This window comes from Pimephales promelas, chromosome 17 (genome assembly GCF_988280905.1).
Source record: "Pimephales promelas chromosome 17, fPimPro1.hap1.1, whole genome shotgun sequence".
Classification (NCBI taxonomy): domain Eukaryota; kingdom Metazoa; phylum Chordata; class Actinopteri; order Cypriniformes; family Leuciscidae; genus Pimephales; species Pimephales promelas.
Window position 1 is genome coordinate 13781868 of NC_142785.1, and position 19013 is coordinate 13800880.

Below are 19013 nucleotides of genomic sequence, written 5' to 3' on the forward strand. Positions count from 1 at the left end.
TCCCCTAAAAGTGTGTGGGCATTATAACAAGGCAATTAATGTGTTGGAAATATTGAGAATTTATTTATTTTTTTTCCCCCTGAATCCCTGAGTCAACGACCTACCAAAGGCTTTACATTTTTTTCTCCATTTTGATACAAAAAAATAAAATAAAAAAATTGTACTCATTCTAGGCTATTGGTCTGATCTTTACCAAATTTCATAAACAGCTGCTAGGGACAGTGATGGAAATTTTTATTTGCAAAGATTTAAGCATAATTTAATCTGATCTAAAACTTAGTCTGCTGCTACACATTTTTCACGAATTCACCTCTCCTGAACATAATGTTTAAACTTAACAAAACTTGATATAAACCAGAGGAAATTCAGAAAATACACTCCCAAATTGGATAAAAATTCCACCTATGACGACACTACAATGAATGAAGTAGGTATTTGACATTTTAGGAAAATTAGTATTTGTTTCCTTTGGTAGACCTGCTAAAATATACACTAGTATGACTACAATGTCAAATCTCACTTGTTTTCATGTATGCTTTAATGTTCATACATCTGTATAATTATCTATAAACATCTGTGTATTGTAGGTCTGTTTTATTGATTGTTGCTGACCATCTCCCTCTTCCCTCCCACACCTTTATTCATCCATTTAATCTTTACTTTGTATTGCTACTCAGCATGTGTGATTATTTGCTCCCCTGGGGACGGTATTCCAGAAAGTAGGCTTAACTTAACATGATAGTAACCCTGAATTCTGATTGGCTTAAACAGATTAAATTGAATAGTGCCAGTTGACTTTCATTGTGTGGGCAAAAACACAGAGACAATTCTCAAAATATTTTTTATGTTCCACAGAAGAAAGAAAATCATACAGGTTTAAAAATGCAAACATTATATTAGCAGTGCTGAAAAGAAGGGAAGAGAACAGGAAATAAAAGCTCCAGACACACCCGAAGATTCTCATATTTCAAATCATGCTTCTCTGAGTGCTTTGGTTTGTTCTCAATTTGCTGCAAGGAATCACCTACTCATCTATAGTCATGGTCAAAATTGATGGCACCCCTGGTAAATATGATCAAAACTGGCTGTGAAAAATATCTTTCATGAAAAAAAATCACAAAAATCTAACCTTTCATTGAAGTAAAAGAATTGAAAGTAGGGGTAAATCACTTTATGAAATAGATGTTTTTCTCCAAAACACGCTGGCCATAATTATTGGCACCCTGTTATTAAATACTTTTTGCAATCTCCTTTTGAACGAGATAACTGCTCTGAGTCTTCTCCTATAATGCCTGATGAGTTTGGAGAACACCTGACCAGAGATCAGAGACCATTCCTCCATACAGACTCTCTCCAGATCCTGCAGATTCCCAGATCCATGTTGGTGCTTCTTCTCTTCAGTTCACTCTCCACTCATCAGGTCAGGACACTGGGACGGTCATGGCAGAAGCTTCATTTTGTGCTCCCCAACACATTTTTTTGATGATTTTGATGTTTGTTTTGGATCGTTGTCCTGATGGAAGATCCAACCACAGCCCAATATAAGATTTCTAGAGGAAGGCGTCAGGTTTTGATTTTTTATCTGTTGATATTTGATAGAATCCATAATACCATATATCTGAACAAGATGTCCAGGACCTCCAGCAAATAAATAGGCCCACAACATATAAGATCCAGCAGTATATTTAACCGTAGGCATGGGGTACTCTTCATCCCTGTTTGCACCAAACACATCTAGTGTGTTTGCTGCCAAAAAGCCAGTTTTTGTTAGTTTCATCTGACCACAGAAGGCTGTGCCATTTGAAGATCCAGTCGTGTCTGACCACTGAATATGCTGGAGTTTGTTTTTGGAGGAGCGAGGAGGATTTTTCTTGAAACCCTCCCAAACAACATGTGGGGATGTAGTTTGTCTGACAATTTGGTTTTTAGTTTTTCCGATCCCCAAGACTCAACTGCAATTCTCCATCTGTGATCCTTGAAGAGTCTTTGGCCACTCAAACTTTCATCCTCACCGTCCATGTAAGGGTTAATGCCCGACGAGGTGTCCATCGTCAGGTTTTAATGGACGACGGCGAGGCGTAAACCGGCCGACGCGCAGCGGAGTACGGTTGCCTCCGCCGAAGTCCATTAAAACCTGACAATGGACCCCTCGGAGGGCATTAACCCGCTTATACCATGGTCACTTGCCAAATAAAACATTTTTAAAACATTAGTTTATATTTTAATTAGGCTAAATCTAGTTTTTACAAATAATAACTTGCCTTGCCTGACTGTTTATTTAGCAACCGGAGATATTTATAGTCCGCTTAGCTCGTATCCCTTCAGGTTCACAAATACATTTTTTTTTTCATGAAACACAAAGGTAGGCATAGTTTTTTTTTTTTATTACACATAAAACAATTAATCAAACAACAATAAAAAAACAATTAGCTCTGAGCTCCAGCGATTTGCGCTTAAAGGATTAGTTCACTTTTGAAAAAACTTTTGCTGATAATTTACTCACCCCCATGTCATCCAAGATGTCCATGTCTTTCTTTCCTCAGTCGAAAAGAAATTTAGGTTTTTGATGAAAACATTCCAGGATTTTTCTCCATATAATGGACTTCAATGGGAACCGGATGGTTCAAGGTCCAAAAGACAGTTAATAACTGTTTCAGATGCAGCTTCAAATGTCTTTAAACGATATCAGACGATGAATAAGGGTCTTATCATGCGAAACGATCGGTTATTTCAAAGCTTATTCCAAAAATGTAACTTTTCTAAGGACAAATGCTAGCCTTTCTCCATTCTGTGAGGCGCGTTTGTAACGTCACGTAATACGTAATTACGTTCAAAAGGTCACGGGCGACGTAGCCGGAAGTACAGAATCAAAATCGTCCGACATCGTTGTTTTACCTTTTAATTCCTTTTTTGTAAACGGCGTTTGAGTTAGTTTTCACGTTCAACCTATGCGTTCAACTTGTAAACACTCTGACTCTGTACTTCTGGCTACGTCGCCCGTGACCTTTTGAACGTAATTACGTACTACGTGACGTTGCAAACGCGCCTCACAGAATGGAGAAAGGCTAGCATTTGTCCTTAGAAAAGTTACATTTTTGGAGTAAGCATTGAAATAACCGATCGTTTCGCATGATAAGACCCTTATTCATCGTCTGGTGTCGTTTAAAGACATTTGAAGCTGCATCTGAAACTGTTATTAACACTATCTTTTGGACCTGAACCATCCGGTTCCCATTGAAGTCCATTATATGGAGAAAAATCCTGGAATGTTTTCATCAAAAACCTAATTTTTTTTTCGACTGAGGAAAGAAAGACATGGACATCTTGGATGACATGGGGGTGAGTAAATTATCAGCAAAAGTTTTTTCAAAAGTGAACTAATCCTTTAACGTTATAGAGGGCAATAAATTGATCAGATCAAAGAGAGGGTCATTTGCCTCAGGCTCCTTAGGCTTGAAACGCTGTAACGTTCAGCCTTCTCCTGCCTTGGTTGTCTGGACAGCTGCGTAAAACTCCCGCAGGGTCTCATTCAGGGGTGCGTTTCCCGAAAGCATCGTTATCCAACTATGGTCGCAAGTTACGTCGTTACATAGAGTTCAATGGAGCAGAGCAGCAGCGGTGTAATTTTCTCCGTTTTATTTACATTTTTTCTTTCTTCAGCAGCATACCAGTCGTCAAAGTTGCCATATTCTCCATAAATGTTAAAAGAAATAGCACGAAGTCGCTCATTGTTGTATTAGGCTATAAAATCTAACGTTAGATGATAGAGCTAGAGCATGTGACTGCCTGTTGCTATGGTTACTCACAGCCGTTGTGGGCAGCGCATTTATTTATTAATTTCGAATGGTAAACAGGCAGTTTCACCAGAACTACTTTACTAGGTGTCCTCTATCACTTTTTAACGGACACCCTGCAGCCAATCAGAATCGAGTATTCACCCAGACCATGGTATAATAAGGCAATATAGACACAAGTCCTCTTCGTGGCAGATTCCTAACATCTTTAGTTGATTATAACTTCTTAATTATTGTCCTGATGGTCAAAATGGGAATTTTCAATTCTTTAGCTATTTTCTTACATCCACTTTCTATTTTGTGAAGCTCAACAATCTTTTGCTGCACATCAGAACCATGTTCTTTGGTTTTATTCATTGTGATGGATGATGAAGGGGATTTGGCCTTTGTGCTTCCTCATATTTAAACTCCTTGAAACAAGAAGTAATGACTGGACAATTTCATGTTCCTAGTAATCACCCTGGTGTGCTTAAAAATTAAAATATTAATGGAAATATATTTCAGAGATTTTTCTCATAAAAAATTCTAGGGGTGCCAACAATTATGGCCAGCATTTAAACATTTACACTCACCGGCCACTTTATTAGGTACCCCATGCTAGTAACGGGTTGTACCCCCTTTTGCCTTCAGAACTGCCTCAATTCTTCGTGGCATAGATTCAACAAGGTGCTGGAAGCATTCCTCAGGGAGTTTGGTCCATATTGACATGATGGCATCACACAGTTGCCGCAGATTTGTCGGCTGCACATCCATGATGCGAATCTCCCGTTCCACCACATCCCAAAGATGCTCTATTGGATTGAGATCTGGTGACTGTGGAGGCCATTTGAGTACAGCGAACTCATTGTCATGTTCAAGAAACCAGTCTGAGATGATTCCAGCTTTATGACATGGCGCATTATCCTGCTGAAAGTAGCCATCAGAAGTTGGGTACATTGTGGTCATAAAGGGATGGACATGGTCAGCAACAATACTCAGGTAGGCTGTGGCGTTGCAACAATGCTCAATTGGTACCAAGGGGCCCAAAGAGTGCCAAGAAAATATTCCCCACACCATGACACCACCACCACCAGCCTGAACCGTTGATACAAGGCAGGATGGATCCATGCTTTCATGTTGTAGACGCCAAATTCTGACCCTACCATCCGATTGTCGCAGCAGAAATCGAGACTCATCAGACCAGGCAACGTTTTTCCAATCTTCTATTGTCCAATTTCGATGAGCTTGTGCAAATTGTAGCCTCAGTTTCCTGTTCTTGGCTGAAAGGAGTGGCACCCGGTGTGGTCTTCTGTTGCTGTAGCCCATCTGCCTCAAAGTTCGACGTACTGTGCGTTCAGAGATGCTCTTCTGCCCACCTTGGTTGTAACGGGTGGTTATTTGAGTCACTGTTGCCCTTCTATCAGCTCGAACCAGTCTGGCCATTCTCCTCTGACCTCTGGCATCAACAAGGCATTTCCGCCCACAGAACTGCCGCTCACTGGATGTTTTTTCTTTTTCGGACCATTCTCTGTAAACCCTAGAGATGGTTGTGCGTGAAAATCCCAGTAGATTAGCAGTTTCTGAAATACTCAGACCAGCCCTTCTGGCACCAACAATCATGCCACGTTCAAAGTCACTCAAATCACCTTTCTTCCCCATACTGATGCTCGGTTTGAACTGCAGGAGATTGTCTTGCCCATGTCTACATGCCTAAATGCACTGAGTTGCGGCCATGTGATTGGCTGCTTAGAAATTAAGTGTTAACGAGCAGTTGGACAGGTGTACCTAATAAAGTGGCCGGTGAGTGTATTTCATAATGCGATTTACCCCCCACTTTCAATTCTTTTACTTCAATGAAAGGTTAGAATTTTGCCAATTTTTTTTTAATGAAAGATCAAAAGGATAAACAATGCAGATTTATTTTTTTCAGCCAGTTTTGATCATATTTACCAGGGGTGCCATCAATTTTGACCATGAGTGTAAAGAGACTTGATTAATGCACAATGCACATGCATCAGCCATAATAAAATCACCATGATTTACTTAAAGCTGAATTATAAGACTATTCTACATTTTTTAAAAATCAGTTTAGTCTGGATGTGTAAAAATTTGTATTAAATCTGAAAAACCGAGAACCCCATGTAGTGAAAGAACCTGATGAAGAACATTTTAGTTTTATTACAGAATTACTTAATTCTTAGATATATCTTTAAATCAACAATTAATAGCTTATTATTAATTTGCTTAAATATGACATGTAGAATGATGAAAGTAAGGAAATATGCTGGTTGTATTATATCTAGGATCAACACACCAAATCATAATGAACAAGAAAAATATGTTTCTGCATATTTCATTTAGATCATAATGACAAAATGAAGCGCGATACACAGTCAAATAGTATTAAAAACAGAATTTAAGTGAAAACACTATGACATGAGCTGATTTAGTCTGTATAGTTAAACATTTCCATTGGCTGGGGAGACCAGCTCCATGATCTTGGCATTGAGTTTCGGATTGGTCCAATCTTTTGTGATGTCATCCAAATGGCTGTCAAAATCCACCAATAGTGCCTGATCACCAGAGCTGATCAGCTGATTAACTATGGAACAGGTTTCTTCCCACTGCCGAAGCATTATTCTAATGAAAACACATGTCGTTAAAAGCTGCACTACAACATTATCATCAAAAACAAAACAGAGAGAGATTTTCTTACGTGTGTTTGTCTTTGAGTGCCCAGCGAGCGTCTTTGCGCTCATACATTACAATCGGAGGAACACGGCAGCCTGGAAACATCTTTTCTCCATCGATCTGAGGCAAGCATTTTTCCAATTAAAAAAGGGACTTTTCCTAGTAACTTTCATAATAAGGTGACATTTCCCACAAGTAAATTTCCCCCCCAAAATTACCATGAGTATCACGGCATTGTTACACTGCTCGAAGATCTTCTCTGCGATCTTCAATGCACAGGGTGTAGGGCTGGAAAAAGACAGTAAGAGAAAGTGAAATGCAGTGGAAAAATAAGGAACTCAATATAAGAAAAAATGAAGGAGTACCTGCTGTCTGACACACAAGCGTTGGCCTGATAATATCCCACAATCCTTTGCTGTGTTTGTGCACACCAAACATCGACCTACAACAGGAAATATCATGTTATCATGAATTCTAGATTTCTAGAGCAGCATATCAATGTCATTACAATTCACATAGAAAACCCCTTTATCCAAACCCTTTATCTTACAAATGAGGAATAGAACAATGTCATGCTGTTAATGCTGCTAATATAGATAATTCAACAGCATTCCTCAATTCTTTCAAACTGGGCAGCCACATTAGGGAAAAAAAATATTAGAAAGCAATGAAATGTGTAGGTATTGGATATTTCAGAAAAACATGTAATCTACTTAAACCAGGGGTAGGCAAGTATGGTCCTAGAGAGCCACTATCCAGAAGAATTTGGCTCCAACACTGGACAAACCTCTCCTGCGTTCAGCCGTAGTAATCCTGAACATAGATATCCATAATAAAGGCTAGATTTCGCATCTGCGCTGCTGGATAGTGAAGGTCGATGTCTGCACCTGGCGGCCATCTTGTCACAGGCAGCTTGCTCACTCGTAACATTAGTTGCATATCCACTGCCGGGCTAGGGCCGGGCCAGGGCTAACAGCAAGCCAAGCCGAGCCAGTGGCTTCGGGTCTCAAGCACCGGGCTTGCACTTGCAGTTTCCACTGCCGAGCCAGTAGCCCTGCAGCGCTGCCCTAAACTCCGCCCCTAACACGCCTTTCTGGTTCAAACCACATACAACCCAACCCATTTCAGCGGGTATTATGAATTTATTTTTTAAGTTAGGAAGATAGCATGTATATTACCTCGCCGGCCGTGGCTGCAATAGTGTCCCGATTGTTTCGCGAGTCGCCAATACAATGCAATAGTGCGCCCGCAACTTTTAAATTTTTTTCCTGAACTTGAAGCGTTGCTCGCTGAATGCTTAGCTTAGAAAGTTCAGCATCGATGTATTTTATAACGTACTCGTTTCTTCACACACCGTCACATTGACGTTGTCCCCTTTCTTCTGCCCAAATGCTCAGAAGAGCTTTGGTATCTTCGACAGACCAGTACAGGCGATTCTCCATTTCAAGCAGCGATTATTTTGCGCGATATAAAAAAGTGAAATGTGCATTTTGCTTCAGATCATAACATTCCATAACACAAATAAACTCCACCTTTTACCTTGAGCATGCCTCTAGCCCGAGCTGGCCCGCTTTGGCCCAAGGTATTCGACGGGCCAGAAATCCTGGCCGTTGGCCCTGAGTAATCCCCGATCAAGCCCTGGAAGTGACAGTGGAAACGCAACTGGCCCTGGCACGCACTAGCACGGCTCGGCAGTGGAAATGCGGCTATTGTGTTTTAATGGTGCTTGTACTTTCTAAATAACCATAACTTGCTCAATGGTTTGGTTTGTTATAAACGTCAGAGATGTAGTTATGGTACTGCATACTTATGAATAAGTGTATAAATAAATACTTTATACTAAAAAATAGAATACAGAATTATAGCCACATGAATAACGTTTGTAAGAAACCAAACCATTTGTAAATCAGTCAAGATTTCAACGAGATGAGTAGTTTGTTTTCGTGCAGATCACTCATCTTACATAAGGTACCACAGAGCCCACCAGAAAGCTTGCCTGTGACAAGATGGCCGACGGTGATGGCGATAGAAACTCCGCCATAAGACATTTAGCCTTTATTATGGATATCTATGATCCTGAAGACATTGATTAGCTTGTTCAGGTGTGTTTGATTAGGGTTGTAAATAAATTCTGCAGGACAGCGGCTCTCTAGGACCAAACTTGCCAACCCCTGACTTAAACATTGATTGAGATAACCAAAAATATATATACAAAATCATCATTATACAGAAATTTCTAGTTAACCTTTAACACATTAAAAAAAAATCTGTCCCAAATTTGATGCTTCCAAAAAGGTTTCATCCACTGACTAAATGATTTGATTAATTTTCTTCACCCTGTTTACACCTGATATTAAGATGCATTTTGGATCACAAGTAGATGAGGGAGACGCATACCCATTTACACCTGTTGTTTTAATCCGTGACTTTTGTCCACTTTCACTTTCGAGTACTTATATTACATCGAGTACTTAACACATCAAAAATTGTAAATGGAAACTCAAACGTGCCTGCTTGTCATGCGAGAACAATTTACATTGCTTCAAGCTTGAAAATATTGAGGACAGACTTTCAATGGATGGACTTTCATGACCTCTGATGCCTGATCCTTTATTTTCTGTCAGGTGTCGTGCAGTAGGTGACGGTATGCACCTTCAAGTGGGTTTGCCAACTGCCATTAAAAGGAAAATATATAAATGCCTCATCCTATTCTATATCTGATGCTAACTTGTGTAAAAAAAAAATCACTGTCAAGCAGTGTTGGGCAGTAATGCATTACTTACGGCGCTTTTCCATTACCACTACCAACTCGACTCGGCTCGCCTCAGCTCGCTTTTCGTTACGTTTTCCATTGCAGACAGTAACTATCTCTGGCCAAACTATTTAAAAATAGCGCGGTTATTCTGGATACTCCATCTGGCGCTTGTAATGATGACGCAGTGAATGGTGATTCTCTCTGACCAATCAGCAGTTGGCATTGTTTTCACGTGACATTTTAGTATCGCCTAAGCTAGTCTTAGCTCGCTCAGAACCTCGCCGGAGGTGGTACAAAAAAAGTACCCGAAAGCAGGAACAGGTACAACTTTTACACAGTGTAAAACCAAACAAAGACGATCCGAGCCAAGGTGGTACTGTAGTGGAAAAGCGACATTAGTAACTTTGTAATTTGATTACTTATTTTAGTTACGGAGTAATGAAACGCATGTAATAATTTCCAAAATAGTAATTCAAATATAGTTCCAATTTATTATACATTACAGCTGTGTTATATTTCTGCCAACAGACTGCGGTGTTTTATCACCTAGATTGTAAAAAGAGAAAAAGCTTCCGCGACGTCATCTATCCGAGACCTAATTTCACTGGTAAGAGCTTGCGCAGTGGGTAAATCAATGAAAACAAAGTCAGCATGGAGAGAGAAAATGACACGTTCTGTAGCTGGAAATAGAAGCATTGTTATGAGTTTATTCTACTGTCGATTCCAGTCCAAATATGAAAATATTTTAAAAGTTTAGAGTTGAAAGTCAGATGAGAGTGAGACTGGCTTAATTTTGTTTGTTGCGAGAGAGGTTTTCTGGGGGGTTGGTTGGGTAGTAATGTAACTAGTTACTTTTTAAAAAAAGTAATCAGAACTTAAAAAGGAGTAATCAGAAATTTAATTAAATTTCCAGAGTAACTTGCACAACACTGCTCTCAAGACATTTAATGTTTATTTTTTATATGCAATCAGACTATCTGTCGTTGTTTCGCTTCAGACTTGACTGACAGACTTTCTGACACTGCGAACTTCATGCTTATCTCCACTTTTCTCTCGCTGTGCTAGTTTTCCACTGCCAACATTCATAAAAGACGTAGTTACCTGTGTAAGAGCGAGCTGTGTAATTGGAGCCAAAGACAAGTGCGAGTGGAGCAGCGGCACACAGTCTGTGATACACAAAGCTCCCCCTGCTGGACTGGAGGACAACAGCAGGCCATTCACACTGCAGCGTGGAAACTGACTGGCATGTAGGAACATTTTGGCATAAGCCAGACAGGACAACTCCACCTCCCCCATCTGAGAAAAACCCAAAGGGGGGAAAATAAAGACAGATTTTATCACAGTTTTTTTTTAAATATTGTGAAATATTATTATGTCTTAAAAAAACAACCATTTTCTATTTAAATATAATGTATTTATGTGATGCAAAGCTGAATTTCTAGCAGCCATTACTCCAGTGATGATGGAGGATCATTATGACTGACTGAGGCTGACTTATGATCCTTCATAAATATGCTTATAATATGCTTATTTGGTGTTCAATTATTAATTAATTATTACTGGTGCTATAATCAGTTATTACAGTTCTTATAATTATAATGTCAGTGTTTTTGCAGCTTAATATTTTTGTGGAACCCGTGATCTTTTTTTTTTTTCAGGATGCTTTGATAAAGTTCAAAAGAACTGAATTTTTTATAAAGAAAGAAATATCATCATTTTGATCAATTTAATGGATCCTTGTTGAATATACTGTAGGTGTTGTGTTTTCTTTATTTAATGGTACTGTATGTTATGTTTTCACAAAAATATTAAGCAGCACAACTGTTTTTAACTTTGAGAATATGTTTCTTGAGCACCAAGACAGCATAGAATGATTTCTGAAGGATCATGTGACTCTGACGAGTAATATCTGCTGAAAAATCAGCTTTACCATCACAGGAATAAATTATTTTAAATAATAACAATATTTTACAACATTGCTGATTTACAGTATTTTTAATAAAATAAAATGCAAGCTTAGTGAGCATAAAAACTTTCAACCATTTTAAAAATCTTAAAACACTCCAAACTTTCAACAGGTAACGTTAGTGTATGTGTTTGGATATTACTCTAATTTTTGCCATTTCACTCTTCTGGGTTTTGTAAATAATTTGCACTCCCCTTTGGTGAAAATATTCTATCTTAGATTAAAGGACTTTTAAAAATAAAACTTTTTACCCTATTATTTGTCATCCAAGATGTCCACGTCTTTCTTTCTTCAGTCAAAAAGAAATTAACCTCGTCACAGACACAGACGTCACAGACGCTTTGTCCATATTTTTTACAGTCTATGGTTTGAACAGGAGAGTCACAAACGCTCATCACAGATCAGAGCAAGGTGAGCATTTGTGCTTATAAAACTATAAAAAAAAATATTTTATTTATTTTTGAAATGACCGATCGTTTCGCTAGATAAGACCCTTATTCATCGTCTAGTGTCGTTTAAAGCCCTTTAAAGCTGCACTGAAACTCATTTGGACCTTAAACCGTTTGGTTCCCATTGAAGTCCATTATATGGAGAAAATCCTGGAATATTTTCATCAAATAACGTTACCTTAATTTCTTTTCGACTGAAGAAAGAAAGACATGGACATCTTGGATGACATGGGGGTGAGTAAATTATCAGCAAAAAGTTTTTTTTTTTTTTTTAAGTGAACTACTCCTTTAACCATCATAACAACTTAAATAAATCTGAACAATTGCAGAAAGACTTAAGGAGGAGGCCTTTTTGTGCGGTGCTTTTTGGCTTATGTTGCTCCGGTTTTACCCCACAATTCAAAATCATGAAGGACATGTGCATTGGAGACAGCAAATTGTTTATCTGTATGTGTGCGAATGTGTGTACTTTATCTGTACATGTCACGCTTTGTTGGGAAGATAGATTGAAAAATGCAAAGTAACAAAAAACACACAAGGTTCAAGCAAATCATAAACTGCCAAATAAAAACACTCTAGGAAGGATTCTTTCTAGATTTTGATATTGTAAGCCTCACAATCTATGGTTAATAACGTAACAAGGTTCATAATAATAATATAGTCCAAGTACATAATCAATCAATCGTTGATCACACAGCGTTTTTCTTTTCGTCATCTAAAATTCACAGAATATAATTACCTTTGTGTTGCTTCCCTTTTGCAGTAGAAAATATGAGATGTCAATAGTTAAATCAAACAGATTAAAACATAAATATTGACTGTTCACTTCATACGGACTCGAAGCACACGGACAGGATAACAGATAAAAGCAGCGTCATTTTCTTCTTCGTGACGTCATTGACGTTGTTTTGAACATGCAGCGCATTACTGCCGCCTGCAGGTCTCAATAGTAATAACTTGTTTTGGCGTCATCACTCATTTACGATGTTGTTTTGTAGGCCTAGATTTACACATACAGTATACTTGTGTGCAGCCTGTACTGTGTTTACTCTTACAAAAATAAGGGAAAAGCTCAACTATTCCATCAAATGAGGTTAGGTCAGGTGTGCACATGCTATGTTATAAATATGATAGGAGAAAGCCTTTTTCCCTGTTTAGTGAAATAGTATTTCCTTTCATATACATATTCGCTGCTAACTTACCTAATATTCCCTAAGCTTCAGAATGCAGAAAAGTCAGTAGAGAAGCCTGCATGTTGTGGAAAGGTAGGCCTACACCCTTTTCTTCCCCTCAGTAAATATGGATGTTAGTGTAGGCTATATGCCGTTCATATCGTCTTTTCTGATAAAATTATGACACATAGTTGTTTTAACCTGACCAAATGGATTTCGTCCAATGTGATATAGACATAAACTAAACAAAAAGCCTTAAATGTAGGATACCTAAATAATTCAAACTGAAAAGTAATCATCATTTGAAGTTAAACTAAAACCTTTCATTCAAGTCAAATGAACAACACCATTGGCTGTAGTTGGTTTTACACGGTTGATTTTATTGAGTTTTATCTGTTCCTGTTATTATAAGATTACTTGTTTTAATCACATGGAACCACAGAATGAATGAGTGTGACTGTGTATATGTGAACCCTGCTGGCTATTTGGAGACCACATTCACCCCACAAAAATGCATGGGTGAAGGGTGTCAGAGATTAGGGCCATTTTTCTGAAAAAAAAAAATGAAATACACGAGTCCTCTCAGATTCATATTCAAGGTTGCATGAAAACACTTGGTGGTTTCTGTTTGTCTTGCAGCTTCAGCCTGGGTCATGTGTGAATTCAGGCCTAGAGCCCCGGTGTCCCTTCTTTAAATAGCTCTTTATTGACTATGACTCTCGCTTACGGCCATACCACCCTGAACACGCCCGATCTCGTCCGATCTCGGAAGCTAAGCAGGGTCGGGCCTGGTTAGTACTTGGATGGGAGACCGCCTGGGAATGGCCCATGACCCCTGCAAGTACATATTCCTTGACCCTGGGATCGATTGAAAATGATCAAAATGGATGATGCCATCTGGTGGTCAACATCCTGAAGTGTTATTTACAGAAATTGTCATGTACATACACAGCTTAGTTTATTGAACTCCACTAGTCTGCTGAATGTTTTGTTTATTATTTGCATAGTATGAGTTGATGTAGCTGATGAGATTCTTCTAGTCAAGTGGAAAAGTGTGCAAATTCTTACATTTATGTGCTGAATTAAGAAAGGGTGTAATGTATTAGTGCACTCTCACATTTTTGTGACCACCCAGGGGCTACAGCCAGCGCACAGTGGGGTGTATTCACACCTCTGGGAGTGGCAGTGAAGAAACAAGGACTTGTAATTGCTTTGATGTGTCTTTTTATTTTATTTTATTTTTTTGACACTATCCCGCCCCTTCTGAAAACCAAGCATACAGAGACTCCAAAATACTTGAAATACTTTTACAACTTTTATTTTTCACCCAGAATTTTTTTCATTTAAAGGTAATGCATGAAAACACTTGTAAACAAGATCTGTTTGGTTTAAAGCTCGCTCACCACGACAAGGTACAGATCTACGAGCGAGAACACGAGACAAGACGAGAGCATTAACTACCATTTGCAAACATTTAGTTAAACATGGAGCTGACAGACATACAAACATCACAATGACACGCACACATAAATAACATTAATAAGAATAAGAATAATAAAAACACAAACTTGTACTAAAGATAAAAAAACAACAACAATTAGTTTATACAGGCCAAAGCCCAAAAAAGAACAGGTGCTTCAAATAAAGGCTCAAGCCATTCCTGTTTGTTACATTTTTTTTGTGTGTTTTCTTTGGCAAACTTTTGTTAAACATGAAGCAGACAAAGACATACAAAAAACACGCATGACAAAAACACAGATTATCTGAACATGAACAACCACTAAAGGGTATGTAAACTTATTGTGTTAGGTCAGAACTGATTGCAATTGAACCTAGGCCAGAACGTGTTTGTATATAAAAAGATACTACAAAGTGCATTTTTAACAGCAACATAAATAATAATAAATAACAAACACAAGAACATTCTTAAGTAAAACTGTAAAGTGCAGTTTAAAAGCAACATAAATTATAATAAAAAACAAACACAAGAACATTCTTAAGTAAAACTGTAAAGTGCATTTTTGAACTATATAAATAAATAGATTGTACTTGAAGAACTTTAAAACACAAACAAACAAACACACAAACAAACACAACAAGCCTCTTTCTCCTACAGATGGCACAGGAGAAGTGGCATCACAGTTATTTACACAGTTTTCCTCTTTTCCAGCTCTGCATCCACCACACTTTTAAAGTGTTCAAAGCTGTCGTACACCACACTGTCAAACCCAGAGGTGGTGCATTTCCTAGTGGATGGACAATAGGAAAATATCTTCTGGGTGCTTCCTGCCACTTTGTCCTTGGAAGGAGTGTACCTCTTCCGCTGTCCACCACAATTAGGCACGTGGCAAGCCCCACATGGCCGCAAGGACTTGTTCGGCATGAATGCCTTGACTGTTGGTGCAGGAGGTACAAACCTCTGGCTGCAGGATGGCCCACGAAACAGGACGGAGGGAGCCTGTGGCTGTGCGGGGAGAACTAGCAGTATGGGTGCTGCCGACACAGGGGGTGGTCTATAGGTAGGCACAGCAGGCTTTGGCTGGAGGTGGGTGGGCGCAGCAGGCTTTGGCCGAGTGGAGGAGGAAGACGCTGTGGGCTGAACGAGCCAGTTCACAGGAGGCACAGGGTCTGGCTCTTCAACAAATAATCTGGAAATATAAAATACACATGTAATGACTATTGATATGACGTGTGTGCTATTTGCTTTCCACAGCCAACAGGTGAAAGTGCTTATGACAACTTACCTCCGCTTCTCACCACGCCTTTTTCCAGCCTTGTGAAGAACGTGCTGGTACTGGACCTGAGGCCGGTCTGGCGGCGGGAGGGATGTTGGTAGCGCAGGAGCTTCCGGGAATGGTGCGTCCGACAGCACTTTCAGGTGAGGCGTCACCTTTGGCAGTACCGTCGCCCTGTAGTTGGCCTTTTTCTCCTCCCTGGCAGCGAAGGTCGAGATGGACTTGGCATTTAAGTTGGGCAGTGGAATGGCGAGACCGCCGAGGATGGGGTCATCTCGGACTCGGTCTGCAATCCTCTTATACTGTCCCTTCAAAGAAGCCGTGACCTTGCTGGGGGAGGTGAGCTGATTGGCCGGCGCTCGGTTCTTCAGCATCTTGAGGAGGAGGTAGAGCAGGCGACTGTCCTCGGTCACCTGTGCCGCCTGAGCGTACCTCATGCAGCCAAACTTGGTCTTCTGGGCTGCTCTGGTCTCAGGAGAGTCCGCCCCAAGGCACCGACCGAACAAAGTGTAGCCCCACCTGGACTCGTACCGCTTGACGAAGCGGGCGGCGGTCTTGTCATGGTCGTGGAGAGAGTTGGCGGCGGCCGCGATCTTATGCCTGAGGTCAGCCGGCACTAGGTGGTGGTCGCTGTTGTTGGCCAGTTCAAGGAGGAGCAAGGCCAGTGCCTCCACTTCCTCTATACCTGGCAGATGCAGATGTCGATGTTGATGGCTCATCAGCACGTCTTGCAGGGCAGGACTGTCCTCTTCTTCCGCCTGTTCTGCCTGGGTGAGGACGACATGCTTCCCAGACACTCTGTCTATTGGGTCCTCCTCTGTATCAGAAGACATGCCGAGACCCTCGTCCACCATCTCATCGTCTCCCTGCTCAGCCGACTCCTCCTCCTCCTCCTCCTCCTCACGTGACTGCTCTTCCTCAACTGCAAATATGTCATTGTACTAAATCACAAACATGTCTACACAACAATAGTTTTTTTTTCACCAGGTTTGTCATCATTGTTTAAGTGTGTTATCAAGTACTGTACCTTTCTGCACGTAGTAGTCCCTGGCAGTGAAGCTGGTGGACTGGCACATGGCGTACTCAACACCAAGGAGCTCCTCCTCATCTGGGTGCTCGTACGCTTCGGGCAGCGGCATCGGTGCAGCAAAGTTGGGCTCCAGGACGTGCTCCTTGCCGAAGAGAACCTCGGCCTGCTGGTTGATGCGCTGGATCTGCCGCGCGTCCAAGCACGACGTCTGCTGGCCATGACCACCAGCGACACGGAGCGATGCCATGCGGTGGTTCCACTGCATGGCAAAGGACACCAAGTATACCTGAAACACATTCCCATTTTGAGTGTTATTGTGTACAATGTTTACTAGTGATGACTGGAGCTGTGAAATAAAATGTATCATTGAAACTATCATTGAAACTTTTCTTTTTAAATTATACTGTATGATGTGCTATACGAAAATGTATAAAACAGTTGGTTCCAATCCTTGATTCTGATTGGTCAATAGCTGTGCTTTTTTCACGATAAAACACGGCTATGACCGCTTCACCCAACAGTTCTATTTATCACAGCGCCCTTAGCAACACCCTTAGCAACCACAACTACAGAGCTACTGGAGGCCAAACTTAAAACAAAAAAAGCACTGGAGCGACCTTGCATTAAATATAATGAGACAAATATTTAATGAGTACACAATAAACAGAGTTGTTCAAATAAATTTAAATAAACAACAATAAAAAGTAATCTCTTGTTCATTAATAACATTAATAAAATAGATTAAAGACCTAACTGTTACCTATCAAAATATGTGCCCTTGTGTTTTTATTTATGCTATGTAAATATTAAGTTCATTGCAGAGAGAAAATAACGGAATAAACAAAAAAATGTTTTCTCATGCTGAGAGATAAGCTATGCCTATTTTTGTGAGGAAATTTCACAAATATTGTGTTGTAAAAAATCAAAAGAATGAGACAAAGTTTAAGAATGGTTTGTTGTTTTTATTTGAGCTTTCATGCATATTACACATTGGAACGTTGTCGTTTAAGGTCAGGGACTATTTTTTCTAGCGGAAGGAATGCTTTTATTGATTTAACTTCATGAAAGCTGCACAGATACATTTTTTTTTTACTTTAATACTGTGTGGTATAAAAGTTTTATAAAAGCAATAAACCTATGCTTCGCTTCGCTCCTAACAACGCCCTTCAGTCCTTACTTATTCACGATACAGCACAGCCTCTCGTACCTTATTGCTTACGTGTCTGCAATAAAGCTTTATACATATATCTTATGTTTTAATCACTCACTTGGAATGGCATAATCCCACATCGCTGTGAAGGGACGGCATTGACCAGGTGGGCGTGCAACCCCTCCAGAGAGTTGCTGCCTCGTCGACACCTGTACTTGTTGAGTCGGACGCCGTTCATCACAACCACCTTCACAGACACATACAGCGGTATGCCAGGGGGATCCTGTAACACACAACATATTGCAAGGTCCTTTTTATTCTGGTGTCCTTTTGAAATGTTGCCATATACAAGTCTGAATGGTTTTGACACACAGACATTAATTACATTATTAATCAGTGTTGTGGAATATTTTTTTTTCTCTACCTGGATCTTAAACAACAATTAAAGAACAAGTGAAAGTCTCGAAAGTCATAAGCATTAGTATTTTATTTCTTATAAGAAATTAGGCAGTTCACACACAGACAAATTCTGATATGAGAAGGGCAAAAATCCTTCTCAATTTCCAGACTTTATATACACAAATAATCCCCCTTCTTGATGTACCCCTCCTTTCCTTGCCAAGGCTCCTGCACGTATACAGGTTCCAGTTCTCCTTTTCCTCACACTCAAGTTAGTTATTGTTACCGGGCAGACTTTTCTGTCCTTTTGACCTGGCCTGTCTGTCCTATTTTGCAATTTCCCTGACACAGCATTTACTAAAAAAACGCATCTATTGTATGAATCATCTCTGTCTAAAAACAAATAAAACATCTATGTATTATAAAACACACAGGCAGATACACATATTCAAAAAGGAAAAGATAATATGAAAGATAATATGATTGGTTCTTCATTTACTGCCTCCTCTGTTACCAGGTAGAGGAGACTTTGTTTTAATGATTACTTCATAGATGTCAAGCTCGAACTTCGTCATCTGTCTGGTTCCATTTCTCATATTTGTTATTTATACACACAATCAGGTGCTTGACATACACACATCCCTAAAGTACAAAATGTCTTAGTACTGTACATTTGTTTTAGAGACTTAGCAGATAAATGAGGTCAACTGATAAACCATGGTTAGATTAATATTCAGTTTAAAATTTCCCTTACATCAGACATTAACCCACCTGCATGCAACTGAGGTGCTTGCTCGCAACTGCCCAGTGAGCGTCGACTGCCTCTGGCGACTTGAACAGGTGAATGCCATCGATGTCAAGGCCGGCTGGTCCCCGGAACTCAGCAAGGATGG

At 39.8% G+C, this 19013-nt stretch overlaps 2 protein-coding genes and 1 pseudogene across 2 annotated transcripts; 1 reads left to right on the forward strand and 2 right to left on the reverse strand.

Annotated features, from left to right (window-relative positions):
* Window positions 1–5918: 5918 nt before the first annotated feature.
* emc9 (ER membrane protein complex subunit 9) lies at window positions 5919–12515 on the reverse strand. Its single transcript, XM_039691169.2, has 6 exons — window positions 12374–12515; window positions 10321–10515; window positions 6830–6906; window positions 6683–6752; window positions 6490–6584; window positions 5919–6413 (listed from the first exon to the last, which is right to left on the reverse strand). The coding sequence occupies exons 2-6, from the start codon at window positions 10513–10515 to the stop codon at window positions 6233–6235; spliced, it is 618 nt and encodes a 205-aa protein (XP_039547103.2). The 5' UTR covers window positions 12374–12515; the 3' UTR covers window positions 5919–6232.
* Window positions 12516–13527: 1012 nt separating this feature from the next.
* LOC120486074 (5S ribosomal RNA) lies at window positions 13528–13650 on the forward strand (annotated as a pseudogene).
* A 1302-nt stretch (window positions 13651–14952) lies between these two features.
* LOC148971478 (uncharacterized) lies at window positions 14953–18695 on the reverse strand. The gene is made up of 6 exons (XM_089121905.1): window positions 18666–18695; window positions 17840–18004; window positions 16569–16857; window positions 15551–16463; window positions 15421–15454; window positions 14953–15369 (listed from the first exon to the last, which is right to left on the reverse strand). The coding sequence occupies exons 1-6, from the start codon at window positions 18693–18695 to the stop codon at window positions 14953–14955; spliced, it is 1848 nt and encodes a 615-aa protein (XP_088978031.1).
* Between the last annotated feature and the right edge of the window lie 318 nt (window positions 18696–19013).

What these genes read in the sequence shown, in the direction of transcription:
- emc9 (XM_039691169.2), bottom strand. Translation starts at nt 10,515, where the DNA reads ATGGGGGAGGTGGAGTTGTCCTGTCTGGCTTATGCCAAAATGTTCCTA. An exon ending in CACAGCTCGCTCTTACACAG is followed by an intron (nt 6,907 to 10,320) that starts GTAACTACGTCT and finishes TTCCTGTTGTAG; the next exon opens with GTCGATGTTTGGTGTGCACA. An exon ending in ACAATGCCGTGATACTCATG is followed by an intron (nt 6,585 to 6,682) that starts GTAATTTTGGGG and finishes TGCTTGCCTCAG; the next exon opens with ATCGATGGAGAAAAGATGTT.
- LOC148971478 (XM_089121905.1), bottom strand. Translation starts at nt 18,695, where the DNA reads ATGACGAAGTTCGAGCTTGACATCTATGAA. An exon ending in GTGGGATTATGCCATTCCAA is followed by an intron (nt 16,858 to 17,839) that starts GTGAGTGATTAA and finishes AATGTGTTTCAG; the next exon opens with GTATACTTGGTGTCCTTTGC. An exon ending in AGCCAGACCCTGTGCCTCCT is followed by an intron (nt 15,370 to 15,420) that starts GTGAACTGGCTC and finishes ACTCGGCCAAAG; the next exon opens with CCTGCTGCGCCCACCCACCT.